Source organism: Podarcis bocagei (assembly GCF_964188305.1).
Source record: "Podarcis bocagei genome assembly, chromosome: 2".
Lineage (NCBI taxonomy): Eukaryota > Metazoa > Chordata > Lepidosauria > Squamata > Lacertidae > Podarcis > Podarcis bocagei.
The window spans coordinates 109,808,775-109,834,300 of NC_138126.1; the positions used below are offsets into that span (position 1 = coordinate 109,808,775).

Below are 25,526 nucleotides of genomic sequence, written 5' to 3' on the forward strand. Positions count from 1 at the left end.
CTTCAGGTATACTGGGCCAAGGCTGTTTAAAGGTCAGCATCAACACTTTGAATTGTGCTCGGAAACGTACTGGGAGCCAATGTAGGTCTTTCAGGACCAGTGTTATATGGTCTCAGTGGCCACTCCCAGTCACCAGTCAAGCTGCCGCATTCTGGATTAGTTGTATTTTCCGGGTTCACCTTCAAAGGTAGCCCCACCTAGAGCACATTGCATTGAGCAGGCATAGGCAAACTTGTCCCTCCAGAGGTTTTGGGACTACAACTCCCATCATCCCTAGCTAACAGGACCAGCGGACAGGGATGATGGGAATTGTAGTCCCAAAACCTCTGGAGGGCCAAGTTTGCCTACGCCTGGACATGAAGGGACATGACAATGGTTTGCCACATTCATTTTCAACTTATATGGGGCTTTTGTGCTGTTTCCCCACCGATAACTCTGATATCAAACCGTGCACAAAAGGAGGGAAATTTCTGTTTCATTCAGTGCATATAACGTCTCCAATTCACTGCTAACAGATCTTGTTTTCTTCTCTGCCCGTGCAGGAGTTCTCTTTTGTCCCGTCGGACCCTGATGCTTTTGGGAATGAGCACCTGTGGCAGAAAGGCCCTGACTCTGCTTAGCAGTGTGTTTGCAGTGTGTGGATTGGGACTCCTGGGGATTGCTGTGAGCACGGACTACTGGCTGTACCTGGAGGAAGGGATTATCTTGCCCCAAAACCAGAGTGCTGAAATCAAGATGTCTCTGCACTCTGGGCTCTGGAGGGTTTGCTTTTTGGCAGGTACTGTGCTTTTACTGAAAAGTGGATCTCTTTTTGCTTGCTGTCCCTGTGGCTAGTCATGTCTAGTGACTGTTTCTGAGTCCTGTTAGTTGTGCATTTTGATTAAATTTATAATTACGGTCTGTGAAATATTCCAGTTATATCATGCATGATTATGTGCAAATGGCTTCACAGTTTTAATTTCCAACAACTTGGGGTGGGGGTGGGGAGAATGGACTGGTGGCCCATTTTGAAGTTGTTGGAATATTCCAGTGAGTCACTGGATTGGTTCACATGCGCAATTCACTATATGGATTTGCATAGGCTCTCATATATATATATATATATATATATTTGCTTTCGTAGATTTTCACGGGTACAGGAATGTAGGTTTTGGTGTCTTCGGGTGTCTTCCCGTGTAAGAGTTGGGGTGTCTAGGCGACGTTTCAACAGTATTTATAGGAACTCAAACACTGAGATCCTGCTCTGTTCCAGTAACAAGAAGCCGAAAGCACCAGCCTGAAGATGACGAGTGAGACCTCGTCGAAACGTCGCCTAGACACCCCAACTCTTACACGGGAAGACACCCGAAGACACCAAAACCTACATATATATATATATATATACATACATACACACACACACACACACACACACACACACACACACACACACACACTGCATGTCTTAATGCAACCTCAGTCCGCAGCCACTCCATTATAATAATAATAATTTATTATTTATACCCCACCCATCTGGCTAGGTTTCCCCGGCCACTCTGGGCTGCTCCCAACCGAATATCAAAAACACAATACAGCATTAAACATTGTAAACTTCCCTAAAGAGGGCTGCCTTCAGATGTCTTTTAAAAGTCAAATAGTTGATTATTTCCTTGACATCTGATGGGAGGGTGTTCCACAGGGCGGGAGCCACTACCAAGAAGGCCCTCTGCCTGGTTTCCTATAACCTCATTTCTTGCAATGAGGGAACTGCCAGAAGGCCCTCGACGCTGGACCTCAGCGTCCGGGCTGAACGTTGGGGGTGGAGACACTCCTTCAGGTATACTGGGCTGAGGCCATTTAGGGCTTTAAAGGTCAGCACCAACACTTTGAATTGTGCTCGGAAATGTACCGGGAGCCAATATAGGTATCTTAGGACCGGTGTTATGTGGTCTCAGTGACCACATTATCCACTGTCAATGGCTAATGGAGTTCTCCTGCAAGGACATATCTCTGTGTAGTGAAAAATTCCCTCCCTCTCCTCTGCCTGTGTGCCCCCAGATCTGCTTTTGGGGTTCTTCCAATGCTCTGGAGCAGTTTGGGGGCAAGGATGTGCAGGGAAAGGGATACAAGTGAAAGTCCTTTAGCAAACAGGACAACCCTTAGGCTGCAATCCTAACCACACTTGCCTGCAAGTAAGACCCATTGAATCCAATAGGACTTACTTCTGAGTAGATCTCATTAGGATTGCACTGTAAATCCACTAGCAATCAAACCGTGGCAGGCTTCGGAAGAGAAATGAGGTGCACACATTGACCTCTGAGCACAATCCATTCATTATATCAGGGGTCCCCAAACTAAGGCCTGCGGGCCAGATAAGGCCCAATGAACATATTTATCCGGCCCGTGGCGCCCCCTGCTGCCCCCTGCCCACTCTTACTGGTGCTGTGCTGCACGGCTGCCCACTTCCGGGTCGGAGGAGCACCAGAAATAGCTTGTGCACATGCGCAAGTGTTATTTCCGGTGCACATCTGGGTCGGAGGAGGTCTGTGTACATGCGCACAAGCTATTTCCGGTGCTCCTCTGACCCGGAAGTGCGCCGGAAATAGAGTGTGGGCACACGTATGGGCACGTGCTCCCCCACCCTCCAGCCCACCGCGAAATCGGCTCTGGAGACATCGGCCCGAGGCACAGTAAGTTTGCAGATCCCTGCATTATACTCTTGTCATGAAGATGAAACCTGTGCTATTGCTATATCAGTGGAGTTTACATATTTCTAAGCAATATTTAAAACCGGGCTGCTTGGTTTCTGTTCTTTTACTTGTGATATTTTAAAGGGCCCTTAGCCAAACTAAACAAGGAAATACACCAATTACACAATTTGCAATTGTATGAATGGTTTAAAAGAAGCAAATATCAATCACAGGTTGATCCTGGTGGGAAGTATGGGGCTTGATGCCTTTGCTCCCCAAGAAAGTGTAAAATGGGCTTTTGCCATTCCAGGTGAAGAACGTGGGAGGTGCTTCACGATAGAATACGTCATGCCAATGAATGTCCAGCTGACATCTGAATCAACAGTCAATGTTTTAAGTAGGTGGTTATCTTTTCTTATTGCGGGAGCAGTGTTTATGTGTGTTCATTCTAACACCGGCTTTTCAGAGACTAGAAAAGAAGTCATGTGTTTTATCTTCAGCAAAGGACTGCACCAAAACATTGTGTATTCGAGAAGTCGTTGTTGTTTGCGTTGTTTCCTGGGTTTCTTTGTCAAAGGAAACTCAAGAGTTCATGAGCACATGTGGAAGGGAGACACGAAGCCATTCCAATAGTCCTGCTAGGCTTGGCAGCTGTTTACATCAGCACCACAGTGTGACGTAGTTGCAGATCAATCCTTTGCACTTCAAGCAGCAAAGAGGATAGCAGAATGGTGCTCCTTTAAATTAGAGGGGGCAATAGCAATTCTTTTTTTAAAAAAAATATTTTTTTTATTAAAGAATTTCAACATACCAAATTATCAAACCATATAATCACATACATTATTTCCCCCCTCCCCCCTCCCAACCCTACCCCCCCCCCCGAGCAAGGACTTCCCTCAGCTCCTCTCTCTGATTTCTCTGCACATATTATTCTCTGCATGTTATAAAATTGTACTTATCCTTACATTATCTATCCATCATATTATCAAACCAATGAATTTGTGTATGTTTATTCAAAACCTGCCAGGGAGTCCAATTCATTTTGTTGTCTTTTTAAATAATTTGTAAAAAGTTCCCATTCCTCCTTGAAGTTACAGTTGTCCTTGTCTCGCAATTTATAAGTCAATTTGGCCAGTTCTGCATAATTCATCAATTTCTCTTGCCACCGTTCTTTCGTCGGGATTTCCTCATTCTTCCATCCTTGTGCTATCAAAACTCTTGCCACTGTTGTAGCATACATAAATAAATTCTTTACTTTCCTTGGCAGGTCTTGTCCTACAATCCCTAACAAAAATGCTTCTGGTTTTTTTTACAGATGTAGTTTTAAACATTTTTTTCCAATTCATTGTATATCATTTCCCCCCAAAAAATTAACTTCTCTACACTCCCACCACATATGATTAAAAGTCCCTTCTTTTTCCTTACATTTCCAACAAGTGTTTGAGCCAGTTTTGTACATTTTTGTTATCTGTACTGGTGTTATATACCATCTATACATCATTTTCATGTAATTTTCTTTCAAGGAAAGAAACCGTCTGTAAATTTTAAATCTATTTTCCACAGTTTTTCCCAGTCCTCACATTGTATATTATGTCCTATGGGGCAATAGCAATTCTGACACACTCCCCCATTCTCTAGAAACTCCCGCCACTGCCCACCAATCATGGCTTTGTGTACCAATCACATGCCCCACATTAGTCATGCATGGTAATGGCAGAATGATGCTAACCTAGCCAGCAAATATATATTTTTTATATATATATAATAATTTTTATTGAGTTTTTTCCAAATTACAGATAGAAAAGAAAGAACATAAACAGTAAAAAGAAAGAAAAAAGACAGAGAATCTCAACCATTTCATCAACTTATTTCAGAATTCTATCGGACTTCCCCACATCTCCCGCATAATGCATTCTTAACAATAAAATTTATCAGCAAATTATAACCTTGTTTCCTGTGTTTCTTTTTACTTTCAATTGCAGTTTAAGTTTAAATCTCTTGTTTTCCATTTACTCTTAAAATATAGCATATTGTCATTTTTACCCATTTAAACCTTAATTCTTTCATAAAAATTATCCAATTTCTTATATAAACCACTTTTGTTGCTGGGGCTAACATTCCAGATCATACGGCGTCCTAAGATTCATATAACTTATAATACTTTTGCAAATAGTCCTTAAATTTTTTCCAATCCTCCTCCATAGCTTCTTCTCCCAGATCTCGGATCCTTGCAGTCATCTCGGCTAGTTCCATGTAGTTCATCAGTTGCGTCTGCCAGTCCTCCAGTGTGGGCAAATCTTGAGTCTTCCAATGCTTAGCGATAAGAATCCTTGCTGCAGTAGTAGCGTACATGAAAAGAGTTCTATCCTTCTTTAACACCTTCTGGTCGACAATGCCCAGGAGGAATGCCTCCGGTTTCTTAGGGAAAGTGTATTTAAACACCTTTTTTAACTCGTTATATATCATTTCCCAGAAGGCCTTCACTCTTGGGCAGGTCCACCAGAGGTGAAAGAATGTCCCTTCAGCCTCCTTACATTTCCAACATTTATTATCGGACAAATGGTAAATCTTAGCAAGCTTGACTGGGGTCATGTACCACCTGTATACCATTTTCATAATGTTTTCTTTCAAGGCATTACATGCCGTAAACTTCATACCGGTGGTCCATAACCTTTCCCAGTCCTCAGACATGATGTTATAACCAATGTCCTGAGCCCATTTTATCATGGCTGATTTAACTGTCTCGTCCTGAGTGTTCCATTTAAGCAGCAAGTTATACATTCTCGATAATAGCTTGGTCTTTGGTTCTAACAATTCTGTCTCAAGTTTCGATTTTTCCACCTGGAATCCTGTTTTTTTATCTAGCTTAAAAACCTCATTAATTTGGGCATAGTGAAACCAATCTTGCACCTTACCCTTTAACCTTTCAAAGCTCTGCAACCTCCAATTGTCTCCAATGTTCTCTATTATTTCCCAATATTTCGGCCATCCGGCCTCCATATTGGGTTTTTTCCGAGCCTTGGCCTCTATTGGTGATACCCACCTCGGAGTTTTGCTTTCTAATAAGTCTTTGTATTTTTTCCAGACCATAAATATTGCTCTCCTGACAATATGGTTTTTAAACATTCCATGTGTTTTTGCCTTGTCATACCACAAATACGCATGCCAACCTAACGAGTTATTAAAGCCTTCCAGATCCAGGACATCAGTGTTTTCCAACAAAATCCAATCTCTCATCCAGCAGAAGGCTGCAGCTTCGTAATATATCCTTAAGTCCGGCAGGGCAAATCCCCCTCTCTCCTTTGCATCAGTTAGTATTTTAAACTTTATTCGGGGCTTTTTGCCCTGCCAGACAAATTTAGAGATATCCTTCTGCCACTTTCCAAAACATTCCACTCTGTCCACAATCTGTAAGGCCTGAAACAAAAACAGCATCTTTGGCAAAACGTTCATTTTTATAGCTGCAATTCGGCCTAACAAGGATAACTTCAGTCTTGACCAAATTTCTAAATCTTTTTTAACTTCTAACCAGCATTTCTCGTAATTATCTTTAAATAGGTTCAGGTTCTTGGAAGAGAGATTAACCCCCAGGTATTTCACTTTTTTAACAATGTTTAGTTCTGTTTCCTTCTGAAACTCTTCTGTTTCAGTAGCTGTCAAATTTTTCCCTAACACCTTAGTTTTTTGTTTGTTCAACTTGAAACCCGCCACCCGACCAAATTTCTGTATCAGTTCTAAAACTCTTTTTGTACTAGATTCTGGCTCCTGTAATGTTAAAACCAAGTCATCTGCAAATGCTTTCAGTTTATATTGTTTCACTCCGACCCGTATTCCTTGTACCTGCCGATCCTTCCTTATCATGTTCAGCAAAACCTCCAGGACTGAAATAAACAATAAAGGGGACAGGGGGCACCCCTGGCGTGTTCCTTTTTCAATCTGAAGTTCTTCTGTCACCACATTGTTCACTATCAACTTAGCTTTTTGTTCGGAATAGATTGCTTCTATTCCGTTCTCAAACCCCCTTCCCACTCCCATCCCTTCCAAGTTTCTCTTCATAAATTTCCAAGAAATATTGTCAAAGGCTTTCTCCGCATCAATAAAAATTAACACTGCTTTAGTGTTAATGTTTGTTTGTAAAAGTTCCAGAATATCAATAATGTTCCTAGTGTTATCAAACAAATGTCTACCAGGGAGAAAGCCTGCTTGGTCCTTATGAATTACTTCATTTAAAACCTTTTTAAATCTATTTGCCAAAATGTCTGCAAATATTTTGTAATCCACGTTCAGGAGTGAGATGGGACGGTAATTCTTAAGTTGAGTCTTTTCAGTTTCCACTTTAGGTATCAGAGTGATGAATGCTTCTTTCCACGTATCTGGTGCCCTCCCTCCCCCCATAATCTGGTTGCAAACCTCCACTAATGGTTGTGTCAAGTAGTCCTTTAACATCCTGTAGTACTTGGAGGTAAGTCCATCAGGGCCTGGGGATTTGCCCAACTGCATGTTCTGTATGGCAACCTCAATTTCCTGTTGTGTTATTTTACAATTCAAGATTGATCTCTTCTCTTGAGATAATTCTGGTAGGCCATTATCTTTCAGAAATTGTTCTATCTCAGCCACTTCCTCAGGCCCTTGGGTGTACAGTTTTTTGAAATATTTCTGGAAGCACTTTCTAATTTCTCCTGGTTTCTGAATATTTTTTCCTTCCACTTCTAGATTGGTAACATAGTTTAATTTTTGTCTCTTTTTCAACTGCCAAGCTAACAGCTTCCCACATTTATTCGCAGATTCAAAAGATCTTTGGTTCATTTGTTTAATTTTCCATTCCACTTCTTGGTTGATCAGTTTCATATATTGTGACTGGTGAAATTTAATTTCTCTTAAAGTCTCTTTTGATTTTGGATTCAGTCTTAATTTTTTCTCTCCGGCTGTTATCTTCTCTAATATCTTATCTTTTTTCCCATTCCAAAGTTTTTTCTTGATCATATTTTGTTGTATCAGAAACCCTCTCATAACAGCTTTACTTGCGTCCCAGATTATTCTTTTTTCCACCGAGGTGTTGAGGTTAATTTCAAAGTAGTCCTTTAAAGTTTTTTGGGCCTTCTTTACAATCTCTTGATCTCTTAGCAGGTTGTCATTCATTTTCCATCTGAAGGAATCGGCAGTAGTAAATCTCATTTCTATTTTCATAGCGTTATGGTCGGAGCATGTCTTTGGGCAGATTTCTACTCTTGTGGTCTTAGGTGCCAGACCTCTAGTTGTCCAGATTTGGTCGATTCTTGTCCATGACAGATGGGCCTCAGAAAAGAAAGTTCCTTCTTTACCTAGGGGGTTTCTCGTCCTCCATAGATCAATCAAATCCATATTGTCAGTTAGTTCGAAAAAAGTCTTTGGTAGTCTTCCATCTTTGGTCAGGTTCTGGTTCTGTGACTTATCCATATAGGTAGAGACCACCCCATTCATGTCTCCCATCATAATGATGTTAGAATAGCCAGCAAATATACAATAGACAATTGCTGTAAACTGATCTCTACGCTGCAGACCACCATGGCAAAGCAAGAAGGAATCTAGTGGTAACAGACACTGATAACTGTTCCCTGCAGACAGGTGTTTGAATCTCCTTGTAGCACAGAAATAATCTGGAACAACCCCCCTTTTCCATGGAAGCAAGGCACGACCTTTCTATCACAACGTTCAGCTAACTCCATAACTCAACTGGAAATAAGTATCCATAGAGATAGGGGTAGATGAGAACGTCACTTTTAAGCAAACAGATATATTTTTGCATTTTTCCAATTATGATATGGATCAGAATGTAATTAGCTGACAGATTTGGCTGCATAAACATACCAAATTGCATCCTTTAAATGTGTGTTTAAACATAGAATACGTCTAGAAATGTGTTGCACGTTGAGATAAAGCACAATATTTGTGTACTTTAGGATCACAGATGTGTTTGAGTACATATTGAAATAGGAATTTTCATATGGCTTTTAAAAACAAGAGTAAACAGCGTAGATTTATGGGGAAATGAGTCTGAATGGGTGGGAGTGGCTTATGAATAAACACATGCAGAACTGGCACAGGGCAGAAATAGATTTCTCTGCATGGAGAACTTGCAGGCACCCAAGGAGAAGGTTCAATAAGTGGTACATAACCCAGGAATATGTGAAGGGCTGTAGGCTAATGGAGGAGGTGGGTGGGATTATGCTCCCATAGGGTCCCACAGACACTGCAAACAATAGAGTTGTATCAGGGTTACTGGGAGGGAAGCAAACATTTTGTAAAGTTGAGGACTGTATGTGCTCACCTTGGAGCCACAGAAGCTGTTCAGTCTTAAGTTCCCAAGGCATTTTTTCCCCTGTGTTTCAAATGCTTCATTGTGCTTGGAAGCTAATCTCCCCTCTACTGAGTTACAAATTTGGTGTAAGACATTTAATTATTGGCTTTGGCTAAATTTAAACCCCACCGGTCTACTACCTTTAGTATCACAAGATTGTCTTGAGAGCACTTGGATAGTGCCTCATCTTCCATCAGCCCCGGCCAGCATGGCCAATGGTCAGAGATGATGGGAGGTGTAGTTCACCAATGTCTGGCGAGCCAAAGGTCCTAGTCTTACTCCTTATCCCCCACACCACACAAGTTTCTAAGGTCAGACGGTTTGTAACATGGGTATTCCATGTTTGGAAATATCCCACCGGGGGGGGGTGTGTGTGAGTGATTTGGAGTCAAACCATTTGCTCCCATACCATGGTAGTGATCCAAGTCTACCCCCTGCAAAAAAAAAGGAATCCTATTAGCTAAGAGGAGAAAAATATCCTGCCCTGTAAGTTCTCCAGGACTTTGTTGGACGAGGTGGAAGAATAGAGCACTGCAAATCTCAAAATCAAAAAGGATATTTTGTTTACTGGTGGGGGGGGTAACATCTGCATTGTAAATGTTTTAGTGTTGACAGATGAGAAACAATATTTTTAAATGATCTTAGATTTTCCCCATTCCACGAAGTAAGCAAGCAAGCAACAGCAGCCACCCTCTCCAATGATTCTTCTGAGATCTTTGCCTTGGCCAAAGTATCTGAAATTATTTTTTTAGGAGGAATTCACATAGGCCATCCACCCTACGTCTTTTTTTTAAGCATCTTCTGTTGCTATAGCAATCCATATCTCTATTTCTGGAACAGATGGTTTTGTATTTTGTGCTCACAAGAGACAAGTAAATAATTTGCAGCAATTAATATTACATTCTACCACCATCTATTTTACAGCTCTTTGCAGAGAGATGTTGTAAAAATCAAAGGGTGGTATCTAACTAAGTTTTACTCAAAGTAGAGCCAGTGAAATGAATAGTCCTAAGTTAGTCATGTCTTTAAATTTTAGTGTGCCTACTCTGAGTAGCATCTACTACACCCCAGAGTGCAACTGCTGTCAACATGCATTCATTTGTTTTTGACAATTAGGCATGAGCTAAAGCCACAGGGGGTGATATTTTGCTACAAGTGAGTGAACATTCATCCAGCAATGTCATAAAAATACAGTGCAGTGGTACCTTGGGTTAAGTACTTAATTCGTTCCGGAGGTCCATTCTTAACTTGAAACTATTCTTAACCTGAAGCACCACTTTAGCTAATGGGGCCTCCCGCTGCTGCTGCGGCACCGCCAGAGCACGATTTCTGTTCTCATCCTGAAGCAAAATTCTTAACCCGAGGTACTATTTCTGGGTTAGCGGAGTCTGTAACCTGAAGCGTACGTAACCTGAAGCGTATGTAACCCGAGGTACCACTGTATAACAGTTCCTATGTAAGTCTACCCAGAAGTACATTCAAAGTGGGTTTCTCCCAGGTAAGTGGCTATAGAACTTGATGGGACTTGCTTCTGAGTGGACACGCCTAGCACTGTGTTGTTAGTTATTTAGTGGGACACTGGGATATCAAACAATAAGATGCTTTCATACTAACAACACCTAAGAAAAGAAAGGGTGTAAACTCCACAGAAAGTAGGGTTTTCCCATTGACAGGAATGTGTGGCCATATCTCACAGAGTTTCAGTTCTCAGTGTGGTATAAAAGTCAGGCCTTCTTCCCAGGGGATTCTGGGAATTGTAGCTTTGTGAGGGGGAATAATTGTCTCATGGCAACTCTCAGCACTCTTAAACTACAATTCCCAGCATTCTTGGGGGGTGGGGAGAGCCATGGCTGTCAAAATGGTACAATTTAAATATGTGGTGTTGCAGATATGGCACTTATTTCTATTCATATGTGAGGAGCATGCAGATTTAAAATAAAAATAAAAACAAAGCAAATTATGAGTCACAAGTGCCGAAAATGTTCTTATACACATGGTGTTATTTTACTAATTTTTATAGGGAAGCATTGCGCATATTACCCTTTCTCATGTTATTTCTGCCCATTATATTTTACAGAGATGATTCGTTCTGCCACCCCATTTCCTTTGGTCAGCCTATTCTTCATGTTTATCGGGTTCATTCTCAGCAACATAGGGCATATTCGACCTCACAGAACCATCCTGGCCTTCGTATCTGGGATCTTCTTCATTCTGTCCGGTGAGTTTTAAGAATCTGACATTCTTATTTGCCAGCTCCTTAGTCTGCATCTGAAATCCAGTCTTTTGTGTTCACATCTAAGAAGGACGATGGAATCGGGGGGGGGGGGGGGACCAATTAAGAAAGTCAGTGTGTGACAGATTTTGATGTTGTATTCTGTCAGCCTGCTCAACCCCAGCATAATATCATGCCACAGTTCTGCATTTGCCTCAGTAGGGCTCATTCCAAGTATCGAACAATCAAACAGATATAATAATAATAATAATAATAATAATAATAATAATAATAATAATAATAATAATTTGTATACCATCCTATATCTGCAGGTCTCGGGGCGGTTACAACACAAAAGCACAATATAAAAGCACAAAATGCATAATAAAAGTAAAAACATCTCAGGAAAGTGTCATGGCTAGTGTGTCAGACTAGGCCTGAGGAAATCCTGGTTCAAATCCCCACACAACCAAGGAGGTTACTGGGTGGCGTTGAGTCAGTCACTATTTCTCAGCCAAACCTGCCTCACAGTGTTGTTAGAAGGATTAAATGAGCGTGAGGAGAACTGCCTTGAGCTCCCTGGATGAAAGGGAGGACATAAAACGCAGTAAATAAATCAGCTCCCTTCACCCCAACTAAGTAAATTGGCTAAAATTGATGAGATGCAGCACTTTGGCTAAGTAGATGACTGTCACAAAAAATGTAAAAGGGTGGGTGTCAATGCATTAACTTTGCCCTTGTTGCGATGCTCCCTGAGGAAAAGCTCTTTATTGAAGCGTGCCTCTGTGTGAGCTCTTTTCCCCAAAGGTTTGCAGCCATTCCATGGAGATCCACTTTTTCCCATGGCCCTGTGGCAGTCGTGCCAGATATTCCAGACAGTATCACGATTGCTTGAATGGACACACTGCAGAAGATGCTTCTGAAAGGCGATGATTTCACTACAGTCTGTCTCATAGTCCTATTTCCCAACATTGTTGACAGGCCCTTTGTTTATTTACTTCTTTATGTGCGTTAGGAGGCCCCTTCCACCTTGAAGGTTCATGGCAGCTTATAAAGACAAAATGGGCAATCAAGGCTGCATTGCATTGAACACAGTGGGGCTTACTTCCGAGTAAACATATAGAGCTGTGCCCTGGGAATCAATACGATTTCACCATCCTTTCACCGAACCTGCAAACCCACCTCAATCAGGCTGGTTTTACCATGTTTCCGAAAAGTGCTCAGGCTTAGATTGCGAAGGACAATTGGAGTCTAGCCCTTGCTAACTGAACCTGATAAAATGAGGTGTGTGCATGTACATACGCACGCATGCAAAATCTTCTGTGGTGTTTGAACATTCTGCTGCAGCTCCAGACACGTTTTTTTAAAAATCTGGCACAATTCTTTCATTTTATGGTGGCTGGAGTTAACAGGGGAGAGCTGGAATTTAGAAATAACCAGCCACCGTGTTTCCATTTGAGAGGAGAAGCTGATGGTTTATTCATAGCATTAAGCGAGTGTTAAACCAGCAGCTGTGAAGGCAGATCTTAAAAGCTTTCTCTCGTATCAAGAGCTTGTAGTTCAGAAGAACCATGTCTGAGAACATAAATATGTTGTTTAATTCAGCATAGGGCGCTCATTTCTCAGTGAGTGACTGCGGATGCAGCCTCAGGGTAATGGCCAAGATTGTTACCTCAGGTTGCATGTTTCATCTTAGACCAGCGATGGAGTGTAGGGAAACAGAGGGGATATGTTTATTTGATATTAATCTTCCTTCCTCACTTTTGCAAGTACAGTGGTGCCCCGCAAGACGAATGCCTCGCAAGACGGAAAACTCGCTAGACGAAAGAGTTTTCTGTTTTGGAGGTGCTTCGCAAAATGAATCTCCTATGGGCTTGCTTCGCAAGACGAAAATGTCTTGCGAGTTCCTGCGGGGTTTTTTTCCTCCCCCCCTTTTTCTAAGCCGCTAAGCCGCTTATCAGCTGATCCGATAAGCCGCTAAAAGCGCTAATAGCGCTAATCCTTCAATGGGCTTGCTTCGCAAGATGAAAAAACCGCTAGACGAAGAGAATCACAGAACGGATTCTTTTCGTCTTGCGAGGCACCACTGTACAGCATCCTAAAAAGGCTAGTTTTAGCCTTTTAATTTAACTAATACAGGGTGCTTTAAGGCATACATACTGGATCCTCCTGGTTTCTCACCCTTAAAACAATAACCACACAGACAATCTTGTAGAAGGTAAAAAAATAACATTTACTCACTCAGAATACTTGTTGAAGAGTAACAGATGTAGCAGCTTTGTTAAGGCAGGTTTAAAATGGTAATCTGGTTACAAATACATGCTTTAGTCCAGTTTAAAATGGATGGCTCAGACTTAGCATATGTTCTCACGTTGCTGGAATGATGATGAGACATCGAGCAAAGAGGAAGTGCCCTGTTCAGGTGAGATTATATATATGGCTATGGCCTCCTCCTGACAGGCACAGTGGGAGTATCTCAGAGTTCGTTCTACAGGAAGAACTCTGAGCTCTTATCTAGCAAACATGCATTGGTGGTTTGACTGCATTTGTAAATATCCTATTGTGGCCCTCCCAGTATTATTGGACTCCCCCAGGCAGCATTGCCAATTGGCTGCAGGTTCCCTGATCCCCATCCTTGCCATTGAGGAAACTGAATGGGTGCTTTGGAGTCTTACCCTATGTCTGTGTGTGTGTATTTTTTCTAATCATAAATTTTTCTCCACCCCAGGTTTATCTCTGGTTGTGGGGCTCGTTCTGTACATTTCCAGCATCAACGATGAGATGCTCAACAGAACCAAGGACTCCGAGACTTACTTCACTTATAGATATGGATGGTCGTTTGCTTTTTCTGCCATCTCTTTTCTCCTGACAGAGGTAAAGGTTGGCTGCGAGATCATTAGAAAGCCCTGTGCTAAAGATTTTATCTTGATGTGTCAATAGTTGATGCTCGGTATTTTTATCATTCTCTAGCACAGGGGTGTAGTCAGAGGGGCCCTGGTGTGAAGCAGGCACCCCCAGCATGGTCTGGCCCAGCACTCCTCTCCTGGTGTCTGAGGAACCAATGCTGACAGAGAGAAGCACTGGGCCAAGCCGTACTGGCATGGGAGCACCTCCAAGTGCCGCGTCAGCTGGCCAGGCAGCACGCGGTTCTTGCATCCTTCTTCCACTGCTGTCCCCAGTGAGGCTGGGATCAAGGGGTGCATGGCTTGGAACCAGGGAAGGTAGTATAAGGAAGGTACAAGAGCCATACTGCTCAGGACTGTTGTCACTCTAACATGGAGACAGGCTTTGCCGCTGATCTGACTTGCAGTAGAATTTAGTAAATGATGTATAACCCTCATTCACCAGCCCCTTCGGAGGTGAAGTGGGGCCATGTTGCTGGTTCCACCCCCAGACATCCATGGGCGGTAGGCCTTGGCTATACTGTCATACCTCATGTTACATTTGCTTCAGGTTGAGCATTTTCAGGTTGCGTCCCGCGGCGACCCGGAAGTACCGTAAAGGGTTACTTCCGGGTTTTGCAGCTTGCGCAGATGCTCAAAATGACGTCACGCGCAGAAGCGGTGGGTTGCGTTCTGCTCATGTTGTGAACGGGCCTCTGGAAACGATCCCGTTCGCAACCAGAGGTACCACTGTATATCAATATATCACCCAGGACTGTTATGAGGGGCAGACCACAATGATGACTTCACTCAGCGGTATATCACTGATGAAACTGACTCAGGAGCAGTGGCGGTTTCATCAGCAACATACCGCTGAGTGAGGCTGCATCAGTGAGGCACAACAGAGCATGTTCCTCCCTCTGGTTGGCTGAGGAGTGTGCCAAAAGTTTTAGGGAGCTGTCAGGGGCTCCCCAGCTGAGAGAGTCCGGCTCCTGCTTGCACCCAAGCTGTTCCCGGGGGGGGTGGCTGTGTGCCCCCTCAAGGGAGAAGTTTAAAGGAGCCCCCAGCCCACCTCCTGCTGTTGGCAGGGTGTGGGCCTCATTAGACTCCCACCCTGCCAAGGCAGTAATGCTGCCAGGCCCAGCTCCACCTTGCAGACTTCGCCCAGGAGGATGGGCTGTGTCTTTCCTCCCAGGCTAAATGACCACTCCAGGCGGAAAGAGGCCCCCACAAGCAAAGGCAGTCAAATGCATTGAGCCTAACAGGCTCCGTGCAATTGGGTGAGTGGGGGGCGAGCAAGGTAACTCTCCCACCCCTCCATGCAAACCTCAGAAGAAGAGTTTGGATTTGATATCCCGCTTTATCACTGCCCGAAGGAGTCTCAAAGCGGCTAACATTCTCCTTTCCCTTCCTCCCCCACAACAAACACTCTGTGAGGTGAGTGGGGCTGAGAGACTTCAGAGAAGTGTGACTGGCCCAAGGTCACCCAGCAGCTGCAGGTGGAGGAGCGGGGAAGCGAACCCGGTTCCCCAGATTACGAGTCCACCGCCCTTAACCACTACACCACACTGGCTCTCAGAAAGGAGTCTGGAGGGTGGCTGCCAACCGGGCCATGGTGGTCTGGACCTGTGGCGAGGTGAGGGAGAAAGAGGCTCAAAGCCTCCCCATTCCCAGAGGAGGGGGCAGCTGCCAAAGCCTCATGCCTGTCCTTGGTGGGCAGTGGCAGCACTCTCCTCGCCCTTCCTCTCAGCTGGCCCAGAGGCGGGCATCCCTTCACCAACCACGAGCAGAAGGAGTCACCACCGCAGCCACAGCCCTGAAGGCTCAGTGTGGCTTGGCAAGTGAGGGAGCTTGTTGTGATGTTCTCCTCTTGCCGACACTGTCACTTGCTTGGATTCTAACCCACCCCCCAAAAAACCAAGAATGCCTTACCTGTAAACTTGAGGGGGCTGTGGAACTGCAAGCATCCCTGCTTCAAACAGCCCTTTGACCTTGCTGTACCTTCATGCATTTGGAAATCGGAAGTACCTATCTGTTAGGGGACACATGAAAGAATGGGTTTGTCAAGTCAAAATACGAACACAGCAGCAGAAATCCTGTTTCTGTGAAGTCCTGTGTTGCATATAATTCTGCACAATGGCTTAAGTAACACCAGGATAACAGGAAGTGAAACGTGTGCTTTCCTTTCACCAACTCAAAGACTCCTGATCCCAGTGCAGCAGCTCCCATTGGCACTGTTGTCCCAGTGGTTTCTTCCAGCTCCTCTTTGGAGCAGTTTTGCTTGATAAGAGTGGCTTATTTTTATTTTATTTATTTATTTATTTATTTATTTACGGCTATTAGCCCATAAAATATGTACAAACATAAAAAAGCACAAAGGCTTAAAAAACCGAAATATCTGACAACAGAAGGTGAACACTGCGATGCAAGGGTGGTTCATTGGGCAAAGCCAAATAACAGGATGTGGCCCGGAGAGCTCCAAGGGACGGTTCACAGAAAAAGGAAAACTGAAGACGAGATCCGACATGCACTCTCATCATAACTGTCCGATTAGATTTTGATGTTGTTGTTGTTTTTTGGTGGTTTTTGCATGTGAGATAACCGCATTCAGGAATCTCGCCACCTGCAGAGTAACAGAAGGATCTGTATCCTGCAAAAGCAGTGCGGCGTGTGACTCAACAGGCCTGCTAACCAAGCGCAGTAAAGCAGGGCCCAGGAATTTAGTCCTGGCTATGCTATGTAGGGGACAGTTGAACATTATATGTGGAAGAGATTCAACAGTTTTCCCATCACACACGCATAGCGGAGACACCAAACCCTTGGAAAATCTGTGGCTCAGCAGGTTCGATGGAAGGACATTGAACCTTGCACGAATAAATGCAAGTCGGTGTGGTACTGATGAAAGAGATGACATGTATGATGGAAGGTCAAGTGGTGGGGTTATTCCGTGATACCTGGGGGAGCAGACACCCCCACCTCTGGCAAGGTTGTGTTGATTTTCAATGTCTGCTAATCTTTGCACAATGAGGCTTTTAGCTGAGCGTAAGTTCATCTTTAGGGAGTCCGCTGGGGAAATTCCGATGCTCAGAAGTTTGGCATGGATTTTTCCTACCCACGGATTAACAAATTCGTCCCGCCAGAGGCACTGAAAAAGGTAATGGTCGGGAAGCCTATGCCAGCTGGACAGCCAATAGCCAAAGACTCGCTTCCAGATGACAGTCTCCAATGTTGCAATCCTTAACTCCAGACGTATGGCTGCGTTGCTCACACACATGGGGAGTTTCAGGAGGCGACGGAGAAACTGATTCTGCAATGTCTGGCTTGAGTGCTCTGGTAGTGGAGGAAAGAGCCACTCAGACTATTTTCCCCACAGAGCGTGCTGTGATGTCCTTTCACTGTTGGCAAATGAGTACAGTGGTACCTCGGGTTATGAGCTTAATTTGTTCCAGAGGTCCGTTCTTAACCTGAAACTGTTCTTAACCTGAAGCACCACTTTAGCTAGTGGGGCCTCCTGCTGCCGCCACACGATTTCTGTTCTCATCCTGAAGCAAAGTTCTTAACCTGAAGCACTATTTCTGGGTTAGCGGAGGCTGTAACCTGAAGCATCTGTAGCCCGAGGTACCACTTATTGGCCATAACGTATAGTCAAAGGGGAGGATTGCACATTCCCAGAGAGAAGATGAAGACCATTTGACTTACCAGCCATAGAAAATCCACCTGCACTCCTGAAATAATATGTTGGGACAAGATGTTCAGTTATAACAACTCCAGCTGGGAGCGATATTTCTGAAGTATTAATGCATGCAAAAATTCTGCATGTCAAATCCCCCAGCAGCCTCACAACCAAAACACACTCCTACCCTCAGAGGCACATCATATGATATAAGGAAGCTACCTTATATCACTGCTGCCTTGAGTCCCATCAGGGAAAAAGGAGGGGAATCAAAGAACCATAGACTTGTGGAGCTGGGATCATTCTAGTCCAACCCCCTGCAATGCGAGAATGTGCAGGCGTCCCATATGGGGATTGAACTTGCTACCTTGGTGTTATCAGCACCATACCCTAACCAACTGAGCTATCTTAATAATAATACATTGAGTCAGACTATTGGACCATCTAGCCCAGTCTTGTCTATGCTCTCCAGGGTTCCTAACAGGGGTCATTCCCAGGCTTACCGGGAGTGGCCAGAGATTGAATATAGACCCTTCTACCTGCAAAGCAAAGCAAAAAAAAATTTTTTTGCAAAGCAAAAAATATAGACCCTTCTACCTGCAAAGCAAAGGGACACGGGTGGTGCTGTGGTTTAAACCACAGAGCCTAGGACTTGCCAATCAGAAGGTCAGCAGTTCAAATCCCCACGATGGGGTGAGCTCCCGTTGCTCGGTCCCTGCTCCTGACAACCTAGCAGTTCGAAAGCACGTCAAAGTGCAAGTAGATAACTAGGTACCACTCCGGCAGGAAGGTAAACGGCATTTCCGTACACTGCTCTGGTTCGCCAGAAGCAGCTTAGTCATGCTGGCCCCATGACTCGGAAGCTGTACGCCAGCTGCCTCGGCCAATAAAGCGAGATGAGCGCTGCAACCCCAGAGTCAGTCACGACTGGACCTAATGGTCAGGGGTCCCTTTACCTTTACCTTTTTACCTGCAGAGCAGTTTCTGTACCACGGAGCTACAGACCTCCCTCAAAGGCTAAGGCAGCAGCATCCCACAAGGTTCAGAGTGGAGATATTTCATGGTTGGTTTGCCTGCCTGGCTCATCAGCATGTCACATCCTATCAGAACATTAGAACAGCAACCCCAGTCCTTCCGACAACTCAAGCAATGCTTTTGTTTTTGTTCTCCTTTCCAGAGCGCAGGTGTCATGTCTGTCTACCTGTTCATGAAGAGATATACTGCAGAGGAGATGTACAGGCCTCATCCTGGCTTCTACCGCCCACGGCTTAGCAACTGCTCCGACTACTCTGGCCAGTTCCTCCACCCGGATGCCTGGGTTCGTGGACGCAGTCCTTCCGACATCTCCAGCGATGCATCTCTCCAGATGAACAGTAGTTACCCTGCTCTACTGAAATGTCCGGATTATGACCAGATGTCGTCCTCTCCGTGTTGAATCAAAAGTAACTCCTTCGCCTTTTAGGAATGAAAACCTGGTGGAGGCTGTTGTGTCCTCAGTATGTACTTTTTAAAAAATAAATAAAAAGCCCACTCTTACAGGACAATCCCTCTCCGTTTATACAATTAGTGAATAATATTAATTCTTACCTAGAGTATAAACGGGTTCCCACAGCGATGCACATATGCATATCCAGAAAACTACAGTGGAGATTTTGATCCTGCAGCTGGTCCATATGCCCAGATCTCTTGGAGTCGCGAGAGAGTGTGGAAAAGATACAGGATCGTACCCAGCAGAAGCTTGAGACCAGAAAGATACTTGTAGGGTTTTCGTAAAGGCAACCTGTGATAAGCAACAAAGGTTTGCGGATTAGAATATGTTCATTGTAAAACATTACCAGAATAAGATGTAAATGTCCATTCCTAGTGAATGATCGTAAGAAAACTGCGGATTGGTGCCATTGTCTTCAAGCTGGAAGGTAGAATTTTAGAATTAACTAAAAGTACTTCCTCTTGGCAGTATTTCATTATGAAGTGAGGTTGGGGTTTTCATTAGGAACCAGACAATTAGCCCTCACCAATTATCCCTTTCCATTCCGGTGAGGGTAGTCCTCAATCCAATTTGATAACTTCACAACAAACCCTCTGACATTGCGGTTCAACACGTTGAAATAAAGTGCCTGGTGCTCTGCACGTGTAAACACAATCTATTCTTCTGATATCAGACTGAAAATATAGGTTCTGAAGTAATAAAGGATCCAAATATAATTTGGCTCATAATACGTGGTCTTAGAACTGAGTGAATAGGGGATATGATAATTTATGCTCTGCAAAAACCAAGTCCAAAGGCTTCATTCCATGAATCACCTTTAGTTTATTTTGCTATTTTCCTTTCTTTGGGAAACCCACTGCAATGGAAGTGCTTGTATTATAACTGGCGCCTCAGGGGATTGATTGGGTCATGTTGGCATTCAGCTCTGCCTGTAAATAAAGTATACAGAAAAGAAAAGTTCATATCTGTATGTTGTACCATGTGTATATTATGGCTAGAATGTTCAGAGAACTGCAGTCAAATGTACAGAATACAGTAAGCTGATTGGCTGCTCTGAAAAACGTAAGTGTACAAAATTCTATGTACATGCCAGTTTTTGTTTCCACTCTGAAGTTATCCTGAGTTGTAATCAAAAAGAAGTAAACAAAATCCAGACTTCCAGTCTGTTTGCAACATATTTGTAAGAATTAATTATGCTAAAAAATAAAATAATGACAAAGATTCCGAAAACACTCAGGCTGTTGCAGACGGGATGACTGTTCTCATTGAATAACACAGGATCGTGAACAAATACACATATTGGAGCTGGTATACTTTTTGATCTTACATGTCCAGTATTTCCTTCCTTACTAGATGTGTCAGTTGCTGGTGTTAAATTTGTCTCTGTATGTAATAATGAAATATCCACCAATTTTACTTCCAGGATTCCAAGTTTTCCATCTCAGATTATGGAATTGAAATGTGAAATTAATTATTCTGTCTTAAAGGTAAAGGGACCCCTGACCATTAGGTCCAGTCATGACCGACTCTGGGGTTGCGGCGCTCATCTTGCTTTATTGGCCGAGGGAGCCGGTGTACAGCTTCTGAGTCATGTGGCCAGCATGACTAAGCCGCTTCTGGCAAACCAGAGCAGCGCACGGAAATGCCGTTTACCTTCCCACCGGAGCGGTACCTATTTATCTACTTGCACTTTGACATGCTTTTGAACTGCTAGGTTGGCAGGAGCAGGGACCGAGCAACAGGAGCTCACCCCGTCATGGGGATTCGAACCGCCAACCTTCTGATTGGCAAGTCCTAGGCTCTGTGGTTTAACCCACAGCGCCACCCGCGTCCCTCTAAACTCATGCGCAATGGAGCCCTGCCCCCTCCCCCAAAGCTAAAATCCCACTGATCAGATATTTGGTGGGGAAGCGTGAGCAGGGGGATTAATTCGCCACACACACACCCTTCCTCCAAACAGCCAGATTTTACCTTTTAGAAAGGAGCTCTGTACATGCATTTCTGACTACTGAATTGGCGAGTGGAACACTGTGCACAGTACATGTCTGCCCATCCAGCTCTTAATACAAATGCAGAAGCTTCCTGCTAGGAGCATGCACAGAGCTCCTAGACCATGGGTAGGCAAACTAAGGCCCGAGGGACGAATCCGGCCCAATCGCCTTCTGAATCCGGGAATCAGCGTGCTTTTACATGAGTAGAATGTGTCCTTTCATTTAAAATGCATCTCTGGGTTATTTGTGGGGCCTGCCTGGTGTTTTTACATGAGTAGAATGTGTCCTTTTATTTAAAATGCATCTCTGGGTTATTTGTGGGGCATAGGAATTCGTTCATTTTTTATTTTTATTTTTCAAAATATAGTCCAGCCCCGCACAAGGTCTGAGGGACAGTGGACCGGCCCCCGCTGAAAAGGTTTGCTGACCCCTGTCCTAGACGGATTGGAACCCTAGTGTAAAATACACTTCTAACTTAGTTTTTTTAAAAAAATGGGGTTCAAGCCATGAGAATGAAGGAAGGTAACGTGTACTTATGCTACTTCTTTCTCTCTGGTATGTGGCGCTATACTCCCCTACATCTTTCCCTCTCTTCATGTTAAGAAAAGGGCACCAGCGTTCATCTGGCAACTTAATTATGTGGAAGGACATACACTAGCATTTCCTGGTATGGCAACGCAATATGCCAGTTCTAGCTGTTATCTTCATTTCAAGTCAAGCGCTTGTATATAAACTGAAAGGTCAAGTCACTCCAGCCCAGACTGAAGAAACAGGAGCTATATAGGGCTCCATCGATATACAGGTTGAAATCATTTTGGAATTCACTTTGTTTCAAAATCCAGAGTGTGATTTTGGGCCTTCTAATGTGTGTAAATGTTTTTGACATTATCTCCTTGAAGCTATTCTACTTCTTCCACTTAAAACACATACTTATTGAGTATTTTTAGGAATGTTCAAGGATTAAGCAGAAAACTCTTAAATAAATTTTATACCTATGATGGAAGCAGGGAACATTTTAATCAGGTACCAGGGCATTCTTGTACCTCAGTACTAGTACTTTTATTTACCAGCCTTTATTTAAGACAGAGGTGGCCCTCCAGATGTTGTTGGATTGCAGCTTCCATTATACTTGACAATGTTAGCTGAGGCTATTGGAGTTGAGAAACATCTGGAAGGCCACAGGTTCCCCACTCAAGAGTTTAAGAGTTAATTCAAACCTAGCTTGATCCACTACAGATCCTGAAGCTGAGGCTCCAATACTTTGGGCACCTCATGAGAAGAGAAGACTCCCTGGAAAAGACCCTGATGTTGGGAAAGATGGAGGGCACAAGGAGAAGGGGATGACAGAGGACGAGATGGTTGGACAGTGTTCTCGAAGCTACCAGCATGAGTTTGACCAAACTGCGGGAGGCAGTGGAAGACAGGAGTGCCTGGCGTGCTCTGGTCCACGCGGTCACGAAGAGTCGGACACGACTAAACGACTAAACAACAACAGCTTGATCCACTAGCATGGGGACAAACAAAAGAGGATGCCTTCACCCCGGTGTGGCTTCCCTTTATGACATACACAAGACAACAACAAGAACCCACCAAAAGCATAACTTGTCCTAGCAACCCCCTCCCTCACACACATGCAAACAAAACTCACTGCGGTGAACTGACAGAAACCAATCGGGCCCTGGGCCCCCAAATCTCTCTCACAACCAAAAAACCCCCCTAATAAATGAATAGAAATAGAACTTACCCACGTGACACTGACACAAAAGCCTTGATCATACACTGTGTAAAAGAATGAAAGTTTACTACCCCCCCCTTCTCTCCCCACCTTGGAAAGCCCTGCTCTAGTGTCTCACATCAAAAATAACTGAACTGTAGAAAGGACTCTACGAATTGAAAACAGAGATGCTGTATGGACTTTTGTAACCCAAAAAAAATCTTTAATAGAAGCAATGTAAAAGACAACAACCCTAATTTGATCCATTTCACCATGATTCAGTCCCATACATCAGAGTTCAGCTCTTCAACATATAAAATTATACTAAAAAAAGAAGACAACTGTGGCTTAGTAGGATGCACAATATTCTTTGTTTGTCAAATGTACCGTATATTCCACCTTTCCTCCAAGGAGCTCAGGGTGGTGAAAATGGTCCCCTCCCACCCCACCCTATTTTATCCTCTGTAGGTACGTTAGGTTGAGAAAGAAGGACTTTTCCAAGGTCACCAAGTGGACTTCATGAATGAGTGGGGATGAATCAACATGGATCTACCTAGTCTTAGTACAATCAATACTCTCACTTCTGATAACTGCCAGGTAAGATGGTCTCTGGGTGTTCTGAAACTCCATAATTCCCCCCCACACACACACACACCACCAAAATCATCATTGGAAGTAAGAACATGAAAACAAGATGCTGCAAGAGATCCCTTTGGATTCTACGCTCAAAATAGCCAATATGGTGGCTAAATATATCCAAATACCATTATTGTTTTTGAAATGTAAGACACGTGTTAGAAAATATTATTTTCAATCTACTCAGTTTGTTGAATCTGTAAATATGTTAATATCTCAGCAATATGCCTCTCAAAAACAAACATGCCCAGCAGTTTGGTTTGCTACTCGGGTCAAGGAAAACAATGGCTTGGGATTTTCGTTGTAAAGGTTTCCTATGTTCTTTGGAGCTACTAAATATTGCATCAGGCTGAAAGTCACTTGCAACCGACACATTTCTCTCTCTCTCTTTTACACACGCACAGAGAGAAAAATGAATTATAACCATTTGGATGACATACGGAGTTCATGACACCAGAAAGCTGTTCAGAAGATCAGGAAGGAGTGAAGAAATAGCATGTGGGGGAGACAGATAAGCCCACAGTTTGAAAAGAAGCTGGGGAAGTCTCATGATGAATTGGAGTTTCGTGATGAATGCTCTTCTCAGGCTAATGCTACGTGTCATGGCTTTCCACAATGTCATTTTTAAAAAAATACTAATCTTATTTTGCAAGTTTTCAAAACAATATTTTTTTTTCTAGCATGCAATGATCTAACGGAGAAGGCAAGTGGGTCTGGAGTGGCAGAGTACAGATACACACTTGGATTTATTTATTTTTCTCATGCAACACCCCCCCCCCCAGGCCAATGTAAATTATTGCAAAGGTACCAGATAAAATCCTTTTTGTTGTGGAAACAAGGGAATAAGGGCAATTGTTCTATTGCTCAGTTTGTTAGTTTGTTTGGGGAGGGGGGGAAACAACCCATGACATAGCAGGAAAGCAAAACGAATTGTTGAAATGAAGACAGCTCCGTCATTTCCATTGAAATGGGTCTTAAAGTCACAGTAAACTTGCTCATTTGGTTTCAGTGAGGCATCTTCTGCTACATTACTACAACTGAAATCCCGTGTTCCCATGTGAAACTGCTTGGCCTCAGAAGCTCAAAATTCTCAGGAATTCCCAACCTATCCCATTGGCTATTCCACATTTCCTTCATGCAGTTGTCTGTGCTTATCTTGGACCAGCATGTCTGAAGTGGCAGATGTCTGTAAGAAGATGCAAGCAAAGCAAGCACTCTCTCCTCATCACTGCTCTCTTGGACCCCTGTGCATGGAGATTGTCCGGGTGGAAACAGGGGGGGGGCAAGTAAATTCCTTGATAATAATCTTTGCCCATGGTCCTTTCGATGAATTCAACTTTTGTCAAATCTGAGCAATCTGCCAAGCACCCTTGTGACAACAATGCTTTATTTAGGTTATTTCAGGATTTTACTGTTGCTTACCAGTAATCTAAGCCAGTGTTTTTCAACCTTTTTTGGGCAAAGGCACACTTGTTTCATGAAAAAAATCACGAGGCACACCACCACTGTGTGCGGAGAGGGAGATGTCAGAGCCCCGCTGCTCTCTATGGGGAATCGGATGAGAGCGGACCGCCTGTCCGCTCTCATCCGATCCCATCCGATCTGATCCCCACCCAGGACGGATGGAAAATAGGGTGGACACAGTCCGGCGCCCGCCTAGTGGGCGAAAATGTGACATTTTTTTAAAAAAAAATCTTTCGAATTTTTCAATTTTTCCCACGGCACACCAGGCAACATCTCGCGGCACACTAGTGTGCCGCGGAACAGTGGTTGAAAAACACTGATCTAAGCAGTCATGATTATGCTAATGAAATGTCCACCGAAATGGTGGAGCTGCATATGGAAATGAGGCCTAACTTTCAATAAAGAGCAGCAAATTTGATTTTTTTTGCCCCAAACTGGACAATGTGGTCCTGCAGTTTG

General features: G+C 43.7%; 1 protein-coding gene and 1 long non-coding RNA gene across 2 annotated transcripts in view; one reads left to right on the forward strand and one right to left on the reverse strand.

Moving 5' to 3' along the window:
* Positions 1-20,498, forward strand: part of CACNG5 (calcium voltage-gated channel auxiliary subunit gamma 5) — a 48,069-nt gene extending 27,571 nt beyond the window's left edge. Inside the window, exons 2-6 of the mRNA XM_081181549.1 lie at positions 543-778; positions 2,980-3,066; positions 11,084-11,224; positions 13,947-14,092; positions 18,951-20,498. Coding sequence (XP_081037675.1) covers positions 571-778; positions 2,980-3,066; positions 11,084-11,224; positions 13,947-14,092; positions 18,951-19,208 — 840 coding nt within the window. The 5' untranslated portion in view covers positions 543-570 and the 3' untranslated portion in view covers positions 19,209-20,498. The remainder of the gene's footprint in view (positions 1-542; positions 779-2,979; positions 3,067-11,083; positions 11,225-13,946; positions 14,093-18,950) is intronic.
* Positions 11,214-19,493, reverse strand: LOC308580233. The gene is made up of 3 exons (XR_014004727.1): positions 19,361-19,493; positions 16,033-16,132; positions 11,214-11,301 (listed from the first exon to the last, which is right to left on the reverse strand). It is a non-coding gene; the product is annotated as an uncharacterized lncRNA (long non-coding RNA).
* Positions 20,499-25,526: the final 5,028 nt, after the last annotated feature.